Genomic DNA, 23,341 nt, shown 5'->3' with positions numbered 1-23,341 from the left:
TGGGACTTAAAAGGGAAGGGATGGGCAGGGCCAGTCAGTTGCTTTTTTAGGGGGTGGGGGCTGAACTCAGGGATGAGCTACCATTGAGCTACACTCCCAGCTCTTTTTTTCTTAGTTTGTTTTGAGACAGAGTTTCAAGCTGCCCAGGTTAGACTTGAACTTTCATCCTCCTGCCTCAGATGCTGGGACTCCAGGCAGGCACGGCCACACCGACTCAGCTGCATTAATTTTTGAGTCCAATGCAAAATGGAAATGTGGCATAGGGATACTTGAGGGGCCAGCATGGACCCTCACAGGGGCTACCTGATTGCTGGGTTCCCCTCCTCACCAGGGGCCACCACCATGCTTCACCCCAAGATGCCATGAGACACAAGTACCCACCCGAATCTTGCTGAGGCAGGAGGATTGAGTTCAAAGCCAGCCTCTGCAACTTACTGAGGCCCTGAGCAACTCAGCGAGGCCCTGGCTCTAATAAACTATAAAAAGGGGCTGGGGATGTGGCCCAGGGGTTAAGTGCCCTCGTACCAAAACCAAACAACAAATAAACAAAAAACTCCATTGTTCCACCAAACTTCATTACCAAACACACATTCAAAGATAAAATTATTGAGAATTTTCAGATGATGATCACAGAACACAAAATTTAAGACCAGGACTCTTCTGTTGACTAGACTGGTCACATGCCTGTGAAGCTGGCTCCATTCTGGGCTGGGTGATGAACTGATCCAAGAATTCAGAAGTCTCACAGCTGGAGGTGGGGTCACCTGGGGTCCTGGAGGACCTGGGGATTTGTACTCCCAGGACTCAGGAACACTAGATCCAGATCCGGGATCCTCAAGAGGGCTGTCTGAGGGGAAGAAAGAGGAACAGCCTAGAGTGCTGGTGGGGGGAGAGGTCTGCGGCAGCCCAGGCACTTGACCCCGCCTCAGGACCAAGGAGAGCTTCTCCTAGGAGGGGATGTGCCAGGCAAGATCTAAAGGTGAAGTCAGCCCAGGAGCCGGCTGCCTTGTTCACAACTCGCCTGGTCCTTAGCATCCATCCTTAACTCATTTATTCAACCATAAGACATTCCTTCAACACCTAGTGTGCAGCACCTGAGCCCTTTGGTGTGTGACAAGGACTCAGTAGTGATCAATACAGCCCCAGTCCCTGCCTCCTGGAGCTCCTAGACCAGAGGGAGAGACTGGTTCATCAGCAAGGAAGGCCTAGGGCAGTCAAGGCCACGATGGGATAAGCACCAGGCAGAGTGAGCAGGTTGTGCTGGGAGGCAGAGTGGTCAGGACTGTCGTGGGAATCCCTGAGGAAACCTCTGATTCAGTCACGACAATCAGGGAAATAGAATGGACAAAAAGACCCAGAGGGGGCAGGGACACATTCTTCTCGTTTTCATGGAATGATATTTGCCCTACTGGGGACACAGAGGTCACCAGAACAGCCCTGGCTCTGTCCTCATGGAGTTCCCGGTCCATAAAGAGCACGGGTCATCACGGTGACAAGCCAGTGCTCAGGGATAGGATGGGAACTCAAGAGGAGGCGCCTGACCAGCCAAGGGGGCCAGTGAGGACTTCCTGAAGGAAGGAACATGAACTGGACCTGGAAAATGACGAGCTGGTTAAGGAAGAGCAGGCAGAGGGGAGAGGGGGCCCGGGAGTTCCAGAAACTGCCGACAGCTGTGGGTCAAACCGGAAGCAGAGAAACCCACAAACTAAAACAACAACATTGCAAAAGGCTGAGGACGGGCCTCCCAGCCCCCAGCTCCCGGCCGTGCCCGCAGGGCGAAGGTCTCCATTCCTAAAGCGAGAAACAGTGGGGACGCTTGGCCCCAGAGGTGCCCGTAACTCCGAGGTCCTGCCTAGGGGCTGGCCCCGGTCGCCGGGCTGGACACCACAGCCGCGACCCTGTTTTTCCGCCGTGTTTAATTCGGTTTCACAGGAGCACCAATAAATAGTTTCCTCCCACCCTGCAATCTTCCTCCTGCCCCAGGCAGGGCCTCGGGACTGGCGATCCCGTCGTCGCGGGGCCACCCCAGCTGCACCGAGAGCCGCAACTCAGGCCAGCTGAGCCGCAGCCAGCGCAGGGTTCCCGGGAGAGTTCAGAAGGGGCGGGCCCCCGCTTCCGGAATGGGCGGGGCCTTGGAGCACGACTGCGTGTGGGGCGGAGCTTCGCCAGGACGTCCCCGGGTGGGCGGGGCCGCTCAGGGGGCGTGGTTCTCATCCGCGGCGGTGACGATGACGTCCATCCAGATGCGCATGGCTTCGGGGCTCGGGGCCACCATGTAGAAAAGGCGTTCGTAGGTTTTGACACAGAAAGTCAGGCGAGGGCTGGGGCTCTGCAACAGGCGGGGTACAGGGTGGTTAGGACAGTTGACTCCGGCCACCGCCCAGCCCCCCTCCAAATCTCGGTCCTCCTGGTTGGTTTGTGGGAAGTTAGTGCCCATTTACGAAGAAACTACTCGCCAAACCCAAGCTGGGTAAATCCCCTGCATCCATTCTGTTTTAAACCCTGAGGGCATGGGTTGAAGCCTGCCCAATATGCAGACGAGAAAACTAGGCTGGAGAAGGGACCTCACTTTTCTGATGTCATACAGCTGGGGTTCTAACTTAAGGAAAGCCAGGGTTGGCTCCTCTCCACAGAGGATTCTAAACACTGCATCAGTTACCAACATTTATTTTTATAAAAGAAAACAAGTCTGACATTTGGTAACTATGGGCAGAAGCCAAGTAATGGCTGTATGATGTCCACGCTCTCAGTGGGCCTCAGTCCTACTCTGCCCTCTTCCTTCATTTATTCCCAGCTTGGCATGAGTTTCCAAGTGTGTGTGTGTGTATGTATGCTCACAATGTCATTGAGATACATCCTTAGACCTTTTTTTTTACTTTGAGACAAAGTCTCACTAAGTTGCCAAGGTGGCCTGTAACTTGGAACTGCTTCATCCTCCTGAGGAGCTGGGATTACTGGCATGCCCCATGGAACCCGGATTTTTGCTTGAAAACTTTTAACTTTTGTCCAAGAAAATTAACAGTGGCTGAAAGCCAGAGTCTGAGGTTTTTTTTTTTTTTTTTTCCTCTGTACTGAGGATTGAATCTAGGGCATTTTACCACTGAGCTACAATCCCAGCCCTTTAAAAAAAATTTTGGTGAGGTACTGGTGATTGAACTCAGGGGCACTTGACCACTGGGCCACATTACCCCAGCCCCATTTTGTATTTTATTTAGAGCAGGGTTGCTTAGTGCCTTGATTTTGCTAAAGCTGGCTTTGAACTCCTGATCCTCCTGCCTCAGCCTCTCCAGCTGCTGGTATTACAGGGGTGCACCACTGCACCCGGCCTAAAAAATTTTTTTTGAGACAGAGTCTTGCTAAATTGCTGAGGGCCTTACTAAATGGCTGAGGCTGGCCTAGAACTTGACAATCCTCCTTTCTCAGACTCACAAATTGCTAGTATTATAGGCATTTGCCACCATGCAGTATTATAGGCAGTGCCATGAACTGCTGGTCTCTTATGCTGGACCCTGGTATCCTCACAGTAGCAGCTGTGGGTGGCTTTGCCCAGAATGAGCTAGAGACAGGGTAAGGCTCTGACTGAGAGGGCAGGGTGGCACTGAATGGGATTTCACCTTGAAGGCACAGCGTAAGTGGTCATAGTAGACTTCCTCAATGGCCTGGAAGTAGATGACACCTTTGAGCTTGGTCTCTTCCTTGTCTGGTGGAGGAAGGAGAGGGAGAGATAGAGCTAGTGAGAGGCGTGTGTCAGGCCCGGGCACTGGGGCAAGTCTGAGACAGGTGAGAGTCTGAAGGTCCAGGAAGTACCACGGCTGGGGAGTGAGTGGGTGTTGATGCTAGATGAGCGGCTGGGAGTCTCCGAGACTGGACAATACTGCAGGCATCCTAGGTCCTCGAGAAGGGAAGGAACTCAAGGACAGCTTGGGACCACCTAAAGACAAAGAGTCCCATTCCTGGAGCTGGGGTAGGGGAGGGCGCTGATATTGCAGGTTCAGACTCTTGGGAACGTTAGGAAAATGGGGTCTGGAACCCAAAACTATACTAAACTGTCATCTGTGTTACTGAGGAGGCCTGTGTGTGTGGATTCTAGGTCACTTAAGGGGAAAGGGGCTGGGGATCTGCACTCCTGGGCTCTGGATAGAAGAGGTGATTACTGGGTATATCAGAGGAAGGAACCCAGGGCCCCAAGTCTTCTACTTTCAGGGAGCGGGCAAGTGGGGGCCTGCGCTTCGGAGCCCTGATGGAGGGGGCAGAGGCGACTCTCAGATGCCTGGGGTGGGGGAGGCATCTGGAGTGGGCTTCCAAAGTCCTGGGCCCCAGGGCTCCAGGCCGGGCTCACCTGCATAGTAGGCCAGGCGACGTGCCTGGCGGTCAAAGCAGAACCAGCGCTTCCTCCAGGTCTTGATGCGGCCACCCATCTTCACCAGGGATCCTCGGCAGCAGCCACAGGACACGCGCACATGAGGACAGCTTTCTGGGTTGTGGCCCCAGCGTTCCAGGTGCTGCCGGAGATCCAGGACCCGGGGGCCTGGCGGGCGGGGTGGGGGCGCAGGTGGGGCCTGCGGAGCGCAGAGAAAAGGCCCAGGTCCTGGGACTCAGGAGCGGCTAAGGTGCTGCAGCCTGGAGCCCGGGAGGAAGCCAGGCCTGCTGCAGCCTTTAGACAGTGATTTAACAACCACAATCATGAAAATGACCCCAACGGCTACATTTACTAACACTCTGCCTCGGGTTTGTGGGCATCGACTACGTCCCACCCCTGCATCCCGGTTGAACCCGGGGGCGCTCTACCGCTAAGCTATATCCTCAGTCCTTTTTAAATTTTTTTGCAATAGGGTCTCACTAAAGTACCCAGGCTGGCCTCCAACTTGCTATTCTCCTGTCTCAGCCTCCCGAGTAGCTGGGATCACAGGTGCGCATTTCTGCACCGACTCTACCTCTGCAGTTGTGATGGGGCTCCTAGGAGCCCTGTTTTACAGATGAACAAATTGTGGCATAGAGACAAAATAATCCACTGGATGGCACACACAGCTTCTAGGTAACACAGAGCTTCTTCATGAAAGCAGAACCCCAGCATTTTTTTTTTCTTAAATACAGACTCTGGGCCATTCCAGAATAGGGGTCTGGGTGGAGGTGAAGTTCTGCATAACCCACGAACTCCCAGGACACTGATACTGTTGATCCACCAACTGCACTTGGACCATTGGGGGCTTAGAAAACTCAAGTCAGGAAAGAGGAAGAAGGCCTGAAGAGCAAACAGGAGATGCACTGGCTAGAGACAAGGGAGAGGGGACAAGAGGGGACAAGGTGGGGGATGACCTGCTGCAAAGGAAGGAAAGACTAGGTGTAAGGAACCTCCACTCAAGCCAGCATGGTGTGCATGTCTGTAATCCCAGTGGCTCAGGAAGCAACTTAGTGAGACCCTGTCTCAAAGTAAAAAATAAAAGGGGCTGGAGATGTGGCTCAGTGGTTTAGCGTTCCTGAGTTCAATCCCCCGTACAAAACAAACACACACCCATTAAGGCCTGGAATCTCCTCTGCATCATCTTACCAAACCCACACAGTAACTCTAAGGATCACCATACAGGACGGAAGCTCCCACCATGTGTTGGGCACTGTGCCAAGAGATCACAGTGATTATCTTGTTTCCTCTCCAGAGCAACCTATTAGCGTTCCCAGTTGACACATGGGGAAAATGAGGCTTCCAGAAAGGAAGTGGCTCCCCAAAGCCACCCACCCAGCTGGACATGGCAGGGCAGCGTCCCAATCCAGGTTAGCAGAGATGGGCTTAGGGCTCTCAACTCCCCCGCCCCCTGGCTGTGTCACCTCCACAGAGTCCCTGTCTTTCTGGGAGCCTCCAGGTCTCCCAGGTCCCTCTTCCTGGGACTGTTTGGAGGATGAGCTAGCTGCAGCCCAGACCTTTCCTTCTGGGCACCAATCCCAAGAGACACTTGCTCCCCTGCACCAAAGAGCGTGGGTGCGCGTGTAAGGACAATACACAGAACAGGGACTGTTTAATAAGTGATGTGGCTCCAAGGCGGGGCAAACTGCTTCAAAGTCGGAGCCCTCCATTTTTAATGAGGTTCAGCTTGTGCCTAAGAACCCAGAAGCCTCCACCACCCTGCCGGCTGCATGTGGCCACCTGGCTCTGACTGCCATCTGGCATGTTATGTGTTTGCCTTATGGATGCTGCTTTTTGTTTATCATCCCCAATACACATCAACTCCCTGGAAGGCAGGGATTTTTATATAGGTCACTGCTGTCACCAGGGCCTAGCACATAGTAGGCAGCTGATACATTTCGGGTGGAATGATTAATGGAGGGATAAATGGTTGAGAAAACAAAAAGCAGGTTGGGAATGATGTGCTCAATTATGGGACAAATAAATTCACAAAGTTTTGATCAGTAGATACGAGTATAAAAAGACTCATAAGACATCTCAACAATAAAAAACAAACAAACAACAACTGTGCAGAGGCAAGATCAGAGAGGGGGAAGGTGACCTTACTTTCTCAGTACTGTATGATTCTTTATAACAAAAATATGTTCAGGCTAGATAAAAAATAAATAAATAAAGATTTACTCCATCACAATGGCATATGCCCATAATCCCAGCAACTTGGGAGACCAAGGCAGGAGGATCACAAGTTCAAGTCCAGCCTAGGCAACTTAGCAAGACCCTATTTCAAAATAATCATCATCATCATAATAAAAACATTGGGAATATAGCTCTGTGGTAAAGCGCCTAGTACCACCAAAATAAGTAAATAAATAATTAGAAGTTTAATAAAGTAGATGTCAGCAAAATTCGGAATGTGAAAAAACTCACAGGATAAATGGCTCAATTTTTTTTTCCATGGCATTAAAAAAAAAAAGAAGAAGAGGAGAACAGTTAGAGGCACTTTAGCCAAATGCTTGGTTTGCATCTGGATTCAAATAAACCTCCAAGACATTTGAGACAATTAGAGAAATATGCATATGGATTTATATGACTGTATTATAGCATGATTAATAATCTCATGGGGTATATCCAAGAACAAGAACAAGAATTAAAATAAGGATATGGAGCAAGGTACCCATGGGCAGGCCACTGACACAGATGGCTGAACTGGGAACAGAAATGGGGTCCTTTGACTCCCCTTCCCTTATCAAGCCCAGGGGCCCTTTTTCTGTCACATTGCAGGGGACACAGAGTGAAATGCAAGACAGGACCAAAGCCAGGGGGAGGACCTGAGCAGGGAGGGTAGGGAGGGGCAGGACTGACCATGATGGCAGGGAGAGCTGGGCCTGAGGAACTTCCTCTGCTCTTTTTCATTCCTTCCTGGAGATTTGAAATGAAAGAATCAATGAGAATGGAAAACGTACTGGACCCCGGGGTGTGAGGGAGGAGGCTGGCCCTGGACCCCGGGGTCTGAGGGAGGAGGCTGGACCTGGACCCTGGGTCTGAGGGAGGAGGCTGGGCCTGGACCCTGGGTCTGAGGGAGGAGGTTGGGCCTGGACCCTGGGTCTGAGGGAGGAGGCTGGGCCTGGACCCTGGGTCTGAGGGAGGAGGCTGGGCCTGGACCCTGGGTCTGAGGGAGGAGGCTGGGCCTGGACCCTGGGTCTGAGGGAGGAGGCTGGGCCTGGACCCTGGGTCTGAGGGAGGAGGCTGGGCCTGACCCCAGAGTCTGAGGGAGGAGGCTGGGCCTGGACCCCTGGGTCTGAGGGAAGAGGATTTGAAGTGGGGTTTCCTGTTCCTAAAGGAGAGCGAGTCTCACCCTGGCCTTGACCAGCCGCTCCCTCTCTGCGATCGCCTGATGCAGAAGCTTCTCCATGTGAGCGATGTCTGGGTGGAGGGCCCTGCAGCTGGAACCAGGGAACAGAGATTGGCGGGTTACCAGGCCTGGGCCTCTTCCTCCCATCTCCCCACCCCTTCTCCCTGATGTCTCACCTGTTCCCAGGGCCACAGTTTAGCAGCTGATAGAGCGGGTGTCTCCCAGAGGCCTCCACTGCTGGTGTGAGAGTCGAGGCCTCAAGGGGTCCTGAGGGAGAGGGGACCACGTGAGGAGGCCAGGACACTCCCAGGCCCAAGCCCCTCTGCTCCTCCCTGCCCCGTCTCCATAGTCTGCAGCAGGATGGGAGGAGGTGGGGGCAGGAGAGTAGGGGGGAATGGGAGAGGCCCTCACCAGTACAATGGAGGGACAGAGGCCGTGGGGATCCTCTCTGGCTCGCTCTCTCTCCTCTTCTCCGGGGCAGGCTTCCAGTCCTCTGGAGACCAAAGGAACCCTGAAAACATGCAAGGCCCAGGCACTCAGGAAGAGGTGTTCCATCTCAGCAGAAAGTTAGAGAACTGCCAAGTAAAACTACCACCTAATGGGCACAGATCAAAAATCTTTTTTTTGTTGTTTTTTTTGGCACTGGAGATTGAACTCAGGGGCACTCAACCACTGAGCCCCATCCCCAGCCCTATTTTGTATTTTATTTAGAGACAGGGTCTCACTGAGTTGCTTAGTGCCTCGCTGTTGCTGAGGCTGCCTTTAAACCTGCTGGATTTACAGGCATGCGCCGATGCATCCAGCAAAAATCCGTATTTTTTCGCCCCACAGTGCTGAGGATGAAACCCAAGGGCTCGCACAAGCCAGGCAAGCACTTTACTACTGAGTTACATCTGCCATCCAAAATCCTAACTGTCAACATGAGTCAAAGCAGCCAACTGCAAAGGCCCACACTGTCTGTGGCACCATTTATATAAAGTGTCCAGAGTAAATTAATATAGAGCAAATAAATACAGAGGCAGGAAGTAGAATAGTGATCACCAGGGGCTGGGAGAGATGGGCAAATTGAGGAGTGGTGGCTCTGGGGTGCAGGGTTTCTTTCTTTATTTTTTTTTTTTGGCAGTGCTGGGGATTGAACCCAGGGCCTGGTGCATGCCAGGCAAGCACTCTACCAACTGAGCTATCTATATCCCAGCTCTTTGGGGGTTAATGAAAGCATTCTGAAGTTGAGCTACACATGGTGGTGCACATCTGTAATCCCAACTAGGGAGGCCGAGGCAGGAGGATCACAGGTCCAGGCCAGCCTGGGCACCTTTGCAAGACTCTGTCTTAAAATGAAAAACAAGGGGCCGGGGCTCAGCGGTGGAGTTCTTGGCTAGCACATGTGAGGAACTGGGTTCCATCCTCAGCACCACATAAAAATAAATAAATAAAAAATAAAGGTCTTGTGTCCATCTATAACTAAAAAAGTATATACATTAAAAATTTTCTTTAAAAATGAAAAATAAAAAGGGCTAGGGATATAGCTCAGTTTTAAATAAATTCCCAGTACAGCCATAAATAAATAAATAAACCTCCACATACATGTGTATGTGTATGTGTGTGTGTATATATACATATATATATATAAATGCATAAATAATATATCCATATATATAATAAGGTGAGAAGTGCACAGACTTACACACGTGCAGCTGGGTACAATGCACATGTATTTACACTTGCATACCAGCCACCCACATGGAGACACAGAACAGGCCCATCACTCCAAAGGCTTCCTTGTCCCTCTTCCTGGCCAGTGACACATCTGTCAAGGGACCATTCTTCTGACTTATGAAACCACAGATACATAGTTCTACCTGTTCTGGACTTCATAAAGAAGAATTACAAGTTGGCCGGGAGGTACTATCTCGTAACACAAGTGGCACTTACCAGAATGTTCCCATATGATAATTCAGCTGTGCATTTGTTTGATGTGATTTTCCACACTTGTCTTGTTTCAATATTAAGTTTTTTTTTTAAATGGCTGGCATTTATCAAGAGCTCATTATCTGTCTCCAGCATACAGTTTTCCCTCCTTATCTGTGGGTTCTGCATCTTTGAATTCAATATGATGCAGGCCAAAAATATTTGCAAGAAAGGAAAATTGTATCTCTCCTCAACATGTACAAACTTTGTTTCTTGTCCTTATTCACTTAACAACGCAGTACAAAAACCATTTCCACTTCCATCATGTGTAAGTGTTATAAGTTATCTCCAGTGCTTTATGGAATACAGGAGGATGTGACCAGGTTAATTGCAAGTACTCTAACATTTTATATAAGGACTAGAGTCTCCTGAGATATAGGTCTCCTTGGGGGTCCTGGAGACAATCCTTGACAGTCCCAAGGGATGACTGTACCTGGCACTCTGCAGGCCCACTTAAGCTCCTAAAAGCCCTGTGAGGCCAGGTGTGGTGGTGACATCTGTAATCCGAGCAATTTAGGAGGCTAAGGTCAAGGGATCATAGGAGTCTGTGAGTTCAAGGCCAGCCCTAGCAAGGTAGGGAGACTCCTATCTGAACAAAACAAAACAAAAAACCCTGAGTTGGGAAATATTCACTCTACTTCACAGAGAGGAAACTGAGACCCGAGTCCCTGGGCTTTCCTTCAGCCACATTCCAGCACTTCCTGGCTGGGAGCTCTTGGATAATTGGCAAATGGGACTGGGCAATGCAGACCCCAGTTTTGTCTGCATGGTGCTTCCATTATAAGGAACTGAGTGAGCCATCCTACAAATGAACCCATCATCAGAAACTGCTGTGTGAAAAGAGAACAGAGTACTATCAAAAAGGATCATTTTCTAATTAGAAAACCAGGTACAGCCTTCTGAACACCAACTCCCAGCCCCAAAGGATGAGTTGTTCAGGGAAAACTGGGGGGGATGGTGCTTCAAGTGGAAGGATCAGTAAGTACAAAGGCCCTGGGGCATAAAAAAGTATAGAATGTTGGTGGATCAATGCTGAGCACAGTGAATAGGGAGGAGTAGTGAGACATGCGGGCGCCATATCAGCACTTGCAGCTCATGGTGAGGAAGCCTGGGAAGCCACTGACGGCCTTGGGGACAGAGGAATTAAAGCAGGAAGGATGAGGATCACTCTGGCTGTTGTGTGAAGAATGAATTATTATTGGGCTTGGTGTGGTGGTGCACACCTACGATCCCAGCAACTCAGGAGGCTAAGGCAGGAGGATCGCAAGTTTGAGGCCAGCTTTAGCACTTAGCAAGATCCTGCTTCAAAAAAAAAACAAGAAGGATGGGGATATAGCTCAGTTGGTAGAGTGCTTGTTCGCATGCACAAGGCCCTGGATTCAATCCCCAGCAACACACACACACACACTCTAATAATAATAATAATAACAAAAATAAAAAGAGCTGTGGCTGTAGCTCAAGTGGTAGAGAACTTGCCTAGGACATGCAAGGCCCTGGATTCAAATGCTAGCACACAGAAAAATAACAAATTATTGGGAAAAGAAGAATTAAAATGGGAACATTAGTGAGAGGCTGATGCAGTTACAAAAAATAAAAAAAAATAGATGAGGGTGAGGTGAATAGATCAAGGATGAAAATAACTATAATAATACTAATAAGTACAAAAACAGCAGCTCTCACTGAGCATCTACTATGCTCTGGCCACACTATCTAGCAACATAGCTGAAACTCCAGCTTCTCAGATTTCCACAAGAACCAGCTAGAAAGTTAAATCTATTAACCGTCACCCAAATAATAATAGGTCCTGCTCTTGGGGGTTCTTCTGAGAAAGATATGAAATTCTGTATATTAGGCTGAACCACGTGAAATTGCCAGGAGTTGTTTCTCAGCTCCACATAATAATAATCCCACGTGGCACAAAGGGACAGAATGGCTTTGAACAGACCCTGGCCTATCCTAAATGCTAAAAATGGAATATTGTTATTAATGATCATTAATAAGTATTAAGTAATAAACATTTTTAAAGTAATTTTAAATATTAATTCATGAATATGAAATATAAATTATGTATAATAATATAATACAATAATATATGCTTATATTCAGTATAATAGTATTTGGTGATATAATAGTAATTAACATTGTTTGCATGAATGTTATATTTTGCATAAATGCATACATGTGCACACACACACAGGTATTCTTTACAACACTGCTTAAACTGCAAAACCTTCCATCACTGCCTACAGAGGGAGCGCAGCTCAATGCCCCACAATAGAATTGTGTGCCACACGGAAGCCAGAACATTGTCATGGCTGGGACTGGGGTTCTGTGGCAGAGCACTTGTCTAGCATGCAAGAAACCCTGGATTCCATCCCCATCACCACCTAAAATACAATAAAAAAGAACACAGGCTATGCAAACAGAATGCTTGGGTTCAAATCCTAGCTTTGGCACATGGCACCTAGCTAAGGAACTTAACCTCTCTGCCTCAGTTTCCTCACCAATAAAATGGAGATAATGTGCCTGTAGAATTGTTGCAAAAATTGAGTGGGTAAGCCAGGCTCGGTGGCCCACACCTGTAATCCCAGTAGCTTGGGAGGCTGAGGCAGGAGGATCGTGAGTTTAAAGCCAGCCTCAGCAACTTTGAGGAGCTAACCAACTCCATAGGACCCTGTCTCTAAGTAAAATACAAAATAGGTCTGGGGATGTGGCTCAGTGGTTGAGTACCCCAGAGTCCGATTCCCAGTATCTGTCGCCCCTTAAAAATAAATGGGTGGGAAAAAAGTTAAGTGGGTGAATCTATATGAAGCATTTCTAAGCATGTCGGGCACTTTCCCAAGGACTTGATAAGTAGCTGTTATTACTACTATTGTTACCGTTTATATTATTATTACAGCCATTAAAAATGATGAGGCTGGGGTTGGGGTTATGGCTCAGCAGTAGTGTGCTTGCCTCGAATGCGCAAGGCCCTGGGTTCGATCCTCAGCACCACATATAAATAAATAAATAAAGTTATTAACAAAACAAAACAAAATCAGAGTCTCCCAAAAGAACTCAATGTTTAAAAAAAAATGATGAGGCAGCTCTAAATGTATCAACAGTTTCCATAATGGAGAAGGATAATAAAAAATTAAAAACAACAAAGGAAAGACAATGGAATGGATCCGACATCATTTTCCCTGTACCCATATGAAAACAACACAGTGAATCCCACCATCAAGAACATCTGTAAGAATGGAATCCTAACTAGAGGAAGATATTCCATGTGTGAATAATTATATCAAGCTGGATTCTGCTGTCATATATAACTTAAAAAACAACAACAACAACAACAACAACAAAAAACCCCAAAACAATTAGCTAGTACATACATTTGGGGGTAAAAGAAGTTTACATGATATAATGAGAGCTACCAATTTCTAAGTGCTTACAGAAATAAGACTTTTTTCCTGTGTAATATTTACCCTTACTTCATTCATAGCACTTGGATATTTTCTGCTCCACTTCTTTAAAAAAAATAAATAATAGCACCAACCCATTCAATAAATGTTTAAGCCATTAAGAAAATGGGGCTCCCGGTTTTGGGGGTTGTTTGTGTTGTGATGCTTGGGATCAAACTGGGGCCCTCATGCAGAAAAGCAAATGCTGTGCCACTGAGCTACACCCACAGCTCAAGGGGCCCCCTTTGTACAGAGTTCTGGAAGGATCAAGAACCAAGCAGCTGCCCTACTTCTGGAGAGAGGGCCTAGGGGCCTTCAGGGACAGAGACCTTCTTACCCATACACCCTGTTTGGTCACTTTTAAAATTTACTTCTGGGTGCACATGCTCTTACTTCTTCAGGGAAGAGGTGGGGTGTTAGGCAGAAGGAAGAAAATAAATAAATAAAACTGGAGTCATCAAATACCCCTTGGTCAAGCTTCCCTATCTCCCTCGCCCCCACACAGAGCCCAGTGGAAGTTCTGGACTTGGGCTCTGCTTTTAGGCCCTCCCTCCCGACTGACCAAACAGGCGCATGGGCAAAGGAAGCAGGGGAGGCACCTGCAGGGAGCTGTGGACAGAGAAGAGGCAGGAAGAGGTAGAGGTGGCAGCAGAGTGGCTGGCGGGGTCCTGAAGCACTAGCAGCTGCCGGTCTGTCTTCTGGGTGAACAGCAGCTGGGGAGAGGAGGCAAAGATTAAGGGGAGATGAAGAGAACACAGAGGCACCCCCAGTTCTCAGATGGAAAAACAAAGGCTCAGTCACAAGAGGAGCTCGAATGTGGTCCTTAGTGTCTAGTCTCCCAACAAGAGCAAGGGCTGTGGGCCCCCTGCACTGCCCATCCCTGAGGAGGAAGGGCTGGGGCCTGAGCTCCTGAGTCCTAGGATAAAAAGAAGTAGGGTGGGGAGTCCTGGATCCCAATAGAGGAAGGCTGGGGCCTGGACCCCCATGTCTGAGGGAGGAGGGCTGGGCCTAGATCTTTGGGTCTGAGGGAGGAGGGCTAAGCCTGGACCCCCATGTCTGAGGGAGGAGGGCTGAGGCCTGGATCCCCAGGTCTGAGGGGGGAGGGCTGAGCCCTCGATCCTTGGGTCTGAGGGAGGAAGGCTAGGCCTGGATCCCTAGGTCTGAGGGAGGAGGACTGGGCCTGGATCCCTGGGTCTGAGGGAGGAGGGCTAGGCCTGGATCTCCATGTCTGAAGGAGGAGGGCTGAGGCCTGGATCCCTATGTCTGAAGGAGGAGGGCTGAGGCCTGGATCCCCATGTCTGAGGGAGGAGGGCTGGGCCTGGATCCCTGGGTCTGAGGGAGGAGGGATAGGCCTGGATCCCCACGTCTGAGGGAGGAGGGCTGGGCCTGGATCCCCAGGTTTGAGGGAGAAGGGCTAGGCCTGGATCCCCAGGTCTGAGGGAGGAGAACTGGGCCTGGATCCCTGGCTCTGAGGGAGGAGGGCTAAGGCCTGGATCCTTGGGTCTGAGAGAGGAAGGCTGAGGCCTGGATCCTTGGGTCTGAGGGAGGAGGACTGAGGCCTAGATCCCCGGGTCTGAGGGAAGAGGGCTGAGCCTGAATCACGGGGTCTGAGGGAGGAGGGATGGGCCTGGATCCCTGGGTCTGAGGGAGGAGGGCTAGGCCTGGACCCCCATGTCTGAGGGAGGAGGGCTGGGCCTGGATCCCCAGGTCTGAGGGAGGAGAACTGGGCCTGGATCCCTGGCTCTGAGGGAGGAGGGCTAAGGCCTGGATCCTTGGGTCTGAGGGAGGAGGGCTAGCCTGGACCCCCATGTCTGAGGGAGGAGGGCTGGGCCTGGATCCCCATGTCTGAGAGAGAAGGGCTGAGGCCTGGATCCTTGGGTCTGAGAGAGGAGGATTGGGCCTGAATCCTTGGGTCTGAGAGAGGAGGGCTGAGGCCTGGATCCTTGGGTCTGAGAGAGGAAGGCTGAGGCCTGGATCCTTGGGTCTGAGGGAGGAGGACTGAGGCCTAGATCCCCGGGTCTGAGGGAAGAGGGCTGAGCCTGAATCACGGGGTCTGAGGGAGGAGGGCTGAGCCTGGATCCTTGGGTCTGAGGGAGAAGGGCTGAGGCCTGGATCCCCAGATCTGAGGGAGGAGGGCTGAGGCCTGGACCCCTGAGTCTGAGCGAGGAGGCTGGGCCCGGACCCCTGGGTCTCAGGGAGGAGGGCTGGGCCTGGATTCCTAGGTCTGAGGTGGGGAGCCTGACAGGCATGTAAAGTCGCCATACCTTTGTGAGAGCTTGGTTGGGCTCAGAGAAGTCCCCACCAGGTGTTTCCTGAAGGCGGTTAAGCTCGAGGAATCGGTTCTGTTCCTAGGGAGGACATCACGGCTTACCACACGGTGAAGCCAAAATGGGCCATCCCCATAGCCAGGAGGCATGATCCAGGGAGATGGTGGGACACCTGAGGGAAGTGAGTACCTGGGACAGGTCTCCAGGGAAACTCACCTGGGCCAGTGCCCGACGGGTCTCCTCCTTCTCCTGGCTGAGCCCCCGGCTCTCAGCCACCATCTGCTCCCCCAGAGACTTGAGCTGCTCCTCCAAGACCTGGATCTGGCGCTGCAGGGCCACCCCCCGCCACCCTGGTTACTCAGCTGCTCCAGGAGCCCCAGCCCACCCTCCCAGAGAGTCACGTCCTCCCTGTGAGTCTAGAGAAGGTGAGATCTGAATGTCCAGGGAGGGGCCTGCGAGTTTCTATTCCCATTTGGGGTTCTAGGAGAGATCTGGGGTGGGTGGGAGGGGAGGGAGGAACTGAGATACAGGCAGAGGCCTAGGGAGATAGCAACCCCAGAGAGTCACACAGAACAGAGACAAAGGGACAGACAGAGGGGACAAACCAGAATAGATCCAAAGAATGGCAACCAGGACACACCTCGAAGACAGAAATGTAGAGAAAACACAGAGGAAGAAGACAAGATAGAAACAGGAGACAGAAAGAAGGACAGTCCTGACCGAGGAAGGGAAGAGAGAGGGACAAGAAGATCCAGATGCAGAGGTGGGAGGAGGAGACCCCCTCAGAACTTTCTAGTCCAGAAAGTGGGAAACTGTGTGAAGTACCCACAGAACCTGTCAGACCCTGAACGTGAAGCTTGCAGGTCGGACTAGTGACCACATCTGTTTGGACCAGGGACCGAGAGGCACAGAGTGTGGTGGCCAAGACTGCGAAGGTTCCAATCCCAGCTCTACCTTTTAGAACTAAGTGACTTTGAGAGATAATGTAAGAACTTTGACCTTCTGCTTCTTCATTTAATATATGGAAAAAGTAGAACAGGACTTGTCTGTCGGCCTGTGTGAGGATTCAACAAGTGAAGACCCTGGGACGCTCAGCACCGGGTGTGACACACCAACAGTTCAGTCAGCTCAGCGACGCACGCGCAGTGGGGGAGACAAGAGGAATGGCCTCAGGGGCAGCGTTAGTCACTGGCACTCACCCTGTGCTGGGCCACACTGGCCTGAAGTTCCTGGACCTTGGGGTCCGGCAGCTGGAGCCCAGGGCGGTCCCGCTCCTCCTCCTCCTGCCGGCTCTCCCGCTCCAGTTGCTGGAACTCCAGGTCCTCATAGGCGCGCTGGGCCACATCCAGCTGTTCCCTCATCTGTGAGTGGGGACATAAAAAGCCTGGAGGAAAGTTGTGGCTGCAGCCTGGATTGTTGGTCAATGAGGAAAGAGGGCTGAGGGGCTGGGGGAGGAGCCTGGAGTCTGGACCTGTGGGGCCTGGACATCAGGTCCAGAGGCCCTCACCTCTTGTACCCCCTGCAGAAGTCGCTCCCGCTGGTCCTCTGGCTGGGAGTCCAGCTGTCCTTGGGCCTCCTGAAGTCTGTGGCGGAGGCCCTCCACGCGGTCCCGCTCCTGCCTTAGTTGCCTCTGTTCCTGAAAAGCGACCAGACTGAGCTCAGAGAGGGAAGCAGGCCAGCAAGGGCAAGACCAGCCAGACCTCAGACCCGGCCTGGTGTCAGCTCCCCGGGGGCAGGACTCTGTCTGGTTCACTCCTGTGTTGCACCCCTAGAGGAGGCTACAAGTCAACAGTTGTTTGGGAAATAAATGAAGAAGCCAGGTGCAGTGGCACATGCCTATAACCTTTTACTCAGGAGGCTGAGGCAGGAGGATCACTAGTTCGAGATCAGCCTCAGCAACTTAGTGAAATCCTAATTCAAAAACAGAAAAAAATAAAGAAAGAAAGAAAAAGGGCTGGGCTGTAGCTCCATGGTAGATGCTTTCCTAGTAGTCACAAGGAACTGAGTTCCATTCTCAGTGTGGCAAAAAAGAGAGTGAAAGAGGATAGGAAGGAGGGAAGGAGAAAAGAAAGAAAGAAACAAGTGAAGGAGTGAAGGGAAACATCGCCACACTGGGTAATGCTGGGTCCCTAGCCCAGGCCCTGCCCTCCAGGGGGACACACAGCCATTTACAACTGAGGACAGAGCAGTGAAAACAGAGATGCGCGAGCCTGGGGTAGCCAAAGCTTCCCAGATATGGGGATTTTTTTTTGGGGGGGTGCTGGGCCTTGTGCATGTGAGCCAGGCACTCTACCAACTGAGCCATAGCCCAGCCCCTGGGATGGGGAATTTAAAGCCTCAGATCAGGGAGCATTTAGACCTGGGGAGACACAGGGGCTGGAGAGGCATTTGGGACAGAGGGGCAGCATGGCACTAGTGCACAGGAATTAAAAGTGTATGAACATTGCGGGGCAAACCTCAGCCAGGGAGAAGTGGGAAGGGAGGAGGGGCCTGTGGGACACAGCAGCAGCCTTGGGAGGAGTGAAGGGATGGAGCAGGGCCGCGTTGGAATCCCCTGGGGAGAAGGAATACAGGGCAGAGACCAGCTCCTGCAGGAGTCCTCAAAGCAGTGAGTGAGCAGGAGACCTGAGCTGGGCCTGGGCAGGGGGGATGGGAAAGAGATGGACCAGAGACACACTGGGAAGCAGAACGCGGTGACTGGTGAGCTTGGGGGTCACAGAAAGGGAGGCATGTAGGACCTGGTGACCAAGGGGCAGAGGGACAATCGATGTGGAGAAGAGTTGCCAAGGACAGCTTTGAAAATGATGAATAAAAAGAAGCAGACTCCTGGCTTCTCCTCAGAGGAGGGCTGAGGCCTGGACCCCTGGGTCTGAGAGAGGAGGCTGGGCATGGGCCCCTGGGTCTGAGGGAGGAGGCTGGGCCTGTATCCTGGATCTGAGGGAGGAAGTTGGGCCTGGACCCTGGGTCTGAGGGAGGAGGGCTGAGTACGGATCCCTGAGTCTGAGGGAAGAGGCTGGGCCTGGACCCCTGGTCCTGATGTAGGAGGCCTGGGCCTGGATTCCTAGGTCTGAGGGAGGAGGCTGGGCCTGGACCCTGGGCCTGAGGGAGGAGGGCTGGAGGCGTAGACTGCTTCAGTCTGAGGGAAGAAGGCTGGAGCCTGGCCTCTTGGGTTGAAGAGGAAAAGAATACCTAAAAACCCTTATCCTAAGAAGGCAGGCACACAGACCTCAGACGAGAAATCAGGGTTGGAGAAATATGAGGTGTTTGATTCTAAATGAGGGCCCTGGACCCAGCCCCCACAAATGCCAACACACAAGCTACTTGACAAGAGAAAGACTGATAAAATTACAAAGTCACATTTTCCAGGCTATAATTATACCGAATCCAAGCAATGATCACTGATGAATGGTAAGAATCCTTAGGTAAAAGATTATTAAAAGAGATCAGGGTGACTTCATAGAGGTCGGACACCCAGAAATGATGTCCCTAATTCTCGCTCAGAAAGCACAAAGCACATCTAAATCTGATTGAGCCTCTATAGCTAAGCAACCACTTGCTCACGGCAACAGAGGGCCACTGAGGGTCACCACAGGCATGCAATCAGCCACATCCTGCCTATGGAATAGGATACTTTCTTCAACAGACAGCAAGCAGCAGACACCGTTGGTGAGAACCAGTGGTGCTGAAGTCACATGAGACATCACAACCAAGCTTGTCACTCAGTCTGATTCAAACAAGCCCCGTTAACTGGTGTTTTTGAGACAATCCAGGGAAAAATGAAAATGGACTAGAAATAAGACAATAATAAAACTTATTGATTATTAAGGTAAGGGCTGAGGAGTAGCTCAGTGGCAGAGCAATTGCCTAGCATGAGTGGACCCAGAGTTCCATCCCTAGCACCATAAAAAATAAAATAAAAATTGGGGCTGGGGATGTGGCTCAAGCGGTAGCGCGCTCGCCTGGCATACGTGCGGCCCGGGTTCGATCCTTAGCACCACATACAAAGAAAGATGTTGTGTCGGCCGAAAACTAAAAAATAAAACATTAAAAAAAATTCTCTCTCACTTTCTCTTTAAAAAAAATAAAAATTCCTCAGGCGAGATAATAAGATGTCATGGTGATGTTTTTGAAAAGGAGATCTTATTTGCAAATGGTACATGCTAAAGTATGTACTAGTTTATGATGTTGGGGATGCGCTTTTAAAACTAGGGAGCAGGAAGCAAATTGCAGGACTTGAAAGAAGAAAGGAAGATTTATGATTGTGGAATTCAGGGAGCACAGGGCATGGAGGCTGTCTGCCTATTTGATTTTTGTGGATTTGAGATTTTCCCTAATATGATATTTAAAAAGCAAAAGCAGAGGGAGTCAAGGAAGAAGGCCCAATGAGTCAGGTCTTGAATCACAGTCAGGGAGGGAGGAGGGAAAATCTGTTCTCAGCATCTCTGGATCCCAAGTGAAACAGGGACCATGGTGTGGGGGGGGGGGGACGGACACACAAGTCACCAGAAAAAACACCACCAATACCTCCCTCCATGCACACACTCAAGGAAGGAAACCACTGGAAAAGAAACAGTAGGTGAACAAACCTGTTCCCGCTCCTGGCTGCCAGGCTCCTGGACCACCAGCTGCCCTAGCAGCTCTCGGAGCTGCTCCTCCTCCCGCCGCAGGGCCACTCTCTCTCCAGCCAGTTCACCCCGTATCAGGGCCACCTCCACCTCCATCTGCAAGGTCCATAAGTCCGGGGCTGAGGGTTCTGATGCCTATGAGGGGCCCAGGAGCCTGAACTCCTGGATTCTGAGGGTGGGATTCTGGGCACCCGGTTTGGAGGAAGGATGAAGCTGGGGGCCTAGAATCCGGCCCCTGGGCGAGGAGGGCTGGGAGCTGGCCTTGCAGATGAGTTGAGGCCAGTCTTCCCAAGGGGGTCCAAGCCTCACCTGGATCCTCAGCTCCTTCTTTTGACGCTGAAGCTCCTTTAGTCTCTGCTCCAACAGGGCAACGCGAGTCACTGCCTCCAGCTTCTGGGCTTGGAGCCTCCTCCGGGCTGCTCTCACCCCTTCCCCATAAGGGGTGCAGGTGGAGGGCGAGGCCGGCGTCTGTGCCCGGGGTGCGCCCTCGGGCTGAAGTTGGAGAGGGTGGGTCAAATGGAAAAGGTCTAGCCTCCTAGAGTCACTATAGGTTTGGTCCCAAGCCCTCATCCCTCTCTGGGGGTGGAGGTCAGGCTAACTCCACCACCATGCCCATTTGATCTGTAAGGCGGGTGGGGGAAGGGGCAGACCTGGGGACCTCTGTGTCGTAGGGGCTCACAGTTCAGGAAGGGGGTACAAAGCCGATTCATGGAAGATGATTTTTGTTGTTGTTGTTGTTGTTTGGTTGATTTTTAAATCTTGGTCCCATTCTCTTTGCGCCCCATGCCCCATTTTTCTCCCCACGTCTAAGTCTCTCCCCCTGTCTCTCAGTTGTCTTCTGTCTCTGAATCACGAGGTCTCTTTCTCCCTTGGAGTTTCTCCCTCTCTCCAGGTTTCTGTGCCCGTATTTCTCTTTTTCTGAGTAATTTCACCTTGTTTCCGGGTTGCCCTCTGGGTCTCTAACCATCACTCTGAATCTCTGGGACTCTTTCTCTCTTCCTCTGTCCTTGCCTCCCTCCTTCATCTCTCAGTCTCTTCTTGAAGTCTTTGTCTCAAGGGTCTCTGTGTCTCTCTCTGGTTTCTGTCTCTCAGTAGGTCTGGGGCTCTCTAGATCCAAGTCCAGGTTTGTCTCTCCCTATCTCTGGGTCTCTCTCCCAGTGCCTGTATCTGTGTCTGGTCACCCGTTTGGGTCAGTCTCTACTGGGTCTGCTCGGGGATCTGTCTGGGGCTGTCTCTGTTTCTCTGTCGTCTTTCCCCATCTCTGTGTTTTTCCCTGTCTCCAGGTCTCTGTCCCTTTGGTTTCTCTCCACCGGTCTGTGTCCGGTCACCTGTTTGAGTCGCTGTCTATTGGGATCTCCCAGTGGCTGCCGCCCTAAGGGCCCTCACCTCCTCCCGGCTGCTCTCGGTGCTGCTGCCTTCTCCCACTTCTTCCTCTTCCTCAGTCTGCTGCTCAACTCCTTGGCCGCTAGGAAGCTCCGCCGGGACCCCGGGCGCCTCCTGTTCGCGGGGCTCATCGGGGTGATCATGGGGCTGGGAGGCTCCTTGGGGCTGAACCTCTGCGTCGCACTCGGGGACCGGCGGGGAGCCGGACCTCTCCTCCGGGCTACTGGGAGTCCCCATGGCCGCTTCGGACTCCTGCGGGGTGGGCGTGGTCCTGGCTCCGGGGCGTGGCCTGGAAGCGTGGGGCGTGGCCTAGGGTCCCGGGCGCCGCACCCGACGGCCGGCCTCGCGGAGTGCTGGGGAGGCTGGGCCTGGGAGTTCAAAGGACGGCCCTGAGCACTCCGAGGGCGTGGTCTGAGCTTCCAGGGGCCGGGGAAGAAGTGGGACGAGGTTCGAGGGCTCCGGAGGCAGCACCCCGCTGTAGGCGGGGCCGGGATTTGAGTCGGGGTCCTGGCACGCCCCCCGCCGGACTCTGCGACCCAGAGCCTCCAGCCACCCAGGTGTCGGGCCTTGGGCTTGCCCAGTGGCCCTCGACAATCTCTTGGGCCACTTTAACGCGACCCCTTCTCCTCCCTTGGTACTCAACGCCCCTTCCTCCCGACCCCACTGTGTAAGGGACCAGCACCCTTGTCGCGTCACCCAGGGATTCAGAGACCGGGCTCCCGCTCTTCCCTCGGGACGAGGCTGGAGCCCAAGCCCTCCTTTTCTCCCAGGAGTAGGCTCCCCAACTCCGGCTCCCGCCTCCCGCGCGGCCCCGCGAGCTGAGTCCCCTCCTTCCCGCAGCCCCGGCCCCTCACCAGCTCGCTCCGCTCCGCGCTCCCGGCACTGCAGCCTCTGCCACAGAGACAGGTGGCTGCGAAGAGGAGGAGAGGCCGCCCGTCCCCCTCCCCAGCAGCCCGGAAGTGGAGGGGGGGACAACAGGTCCAACAGCTCTGGAGAGAGGAGGGAGCGACCAGCTCGCCCCGCCCGCGGCATCAGGCCTTCCGGGCCCCACCCTCGGAGAACCCAGCATCGCGACCTCCCACTCCGCCTCCAGCGCTCCCATTCCTGTCCCCTGAAGGGCTGCCTGGCCACCTTTGTATACCAGCCTCCCTTCTGCCCACATTCTGAGAGTTCTCAAAGGGAGATAGGAATGAAGATGGAGACTCTCCCCTCTAATGAGCCCTTTCGAAGGGCCCCAACCGGTTTAGGGAGCTGGACAAGGGGAGAGGGGTACTTTGAGTCAGATACCCGCCCAGAAATACAGGGAAGTGTGCCCCCGCCCCACACACACTTTGCTATGGGGCGGAGGACAGAGGTTAAAGGTCTCAGCCAGACCTTTTCCTCTCTGGGCAAAAACAGAAAATAATTGGTACATGAAACCAGGTTATTAGATGTCAAGAGCTGTGCTGAACACTTTACACACGCTAATTTGGTTTCACCCTCAAAGCAGCCCAGCTCAAAGGAGGGATTACTATTTCCATTATATACTGAGGGGAAACTGAGGCTGGGGGGAGAGAAATGCATCCAAGGTCTACACATCAGCTTCATCCTTTCAACACCCATGTTCTTAACCTTTATGTAAATTGTCACTCCAAGTCAGGAAGCATCTAAGAGATCATTCCAAATGATAGCAACAATAATAGCACTCCTAGGGAGTTGGCCATTCGGGCAGTGTGCCAAGCACTCATATTTATGGATTTATCAGATCTCCATGACACCCTATTATTATTATTATTTCCATTTTACAGATCAGGCAATTGAGGGCTGTAGAGGGAAAGTACCTAACTCTAGGACTCAGGACCAAACCGTGTTCTGATCCAAGGCCATGAGAGCACCTGCCAGATATGTTGGCTTCTAATCTTGGG

The 23,341-nt window shown here is 52.0% G+C and overlaps 1 protein-coding gene across 2 annotated transcripts; it reads right to left on the bottom strand.

Annotated features, from left to right (window-relative positions):
• Positions 1-554: 554 nt before the first annotated feature.
• On the bottom strand, positions 555-22,433 carry Phldb3 (pleckstrin homology like domain family B member 3). Of its 2 annotated transcripts, none has more exons than XM_078031950.1 (16): positions 22,292-22,433; positions 21,441-21,726; positions 20,364-20,546; positions 20,016-20,150; positions 16,937-17,065; positions 16,629-16,790; positions 15,646-15,756; positions 15,427-15,510; positions 13,762-13,875; positions 8,163-8,262; positions 7,928-8,018; positions 7,755-7,842; positions 7,262-7,318; positions 4,340-4,559; positions 3,615-3,700; positions 555-2,329 (listed from the first exon to the last, which is right to left on the bottom strand). In XM_078031950.1, exons 2-16 carry the CDS (start codon positions 21,672-21,674, stop codon positions 2,195-2,197), a joined length of 1,929 nt encoding a protein of 642 aa, XP_077888076.1. In that variant the 5' UTR covers positions 21,675-21,726; positions 22,292-22,433; the 3' UTR covers positions 555-2,194. The 2 variants fall into 2 exon arrangements, with proteins under 2 accessions (XP_077888076.1, XP_077888075.1); XM_078031949.1 differs by having other exon boundaries at positions 21,441-21,912; positions 22,292-22,416.
• Between the last annotated feature and the right edge of the window lie 908 nt (positions 22,434-23,341).

This window comes from Ictidomys tridecemlineatus, chromosome 15 (assembly GCF_052094955.1).
Source record: "Ictidomys tridecemlineatus isolate mIctTri1 chromosome 15, mIctTri1.hap1, whole genome shotgun sequence".
NCBI classification, from domain to species: Eukaryota; Metazoa; Chordata; class Mammalia; order Rodentia; family Sciuridae; genus Ictidomys; species Ictidomys tridecemlineatus.
Note: the sequence above shows the minus strand (reverse complement) of the source record. Positions and strands in the feature narration are given on the sequence as shown.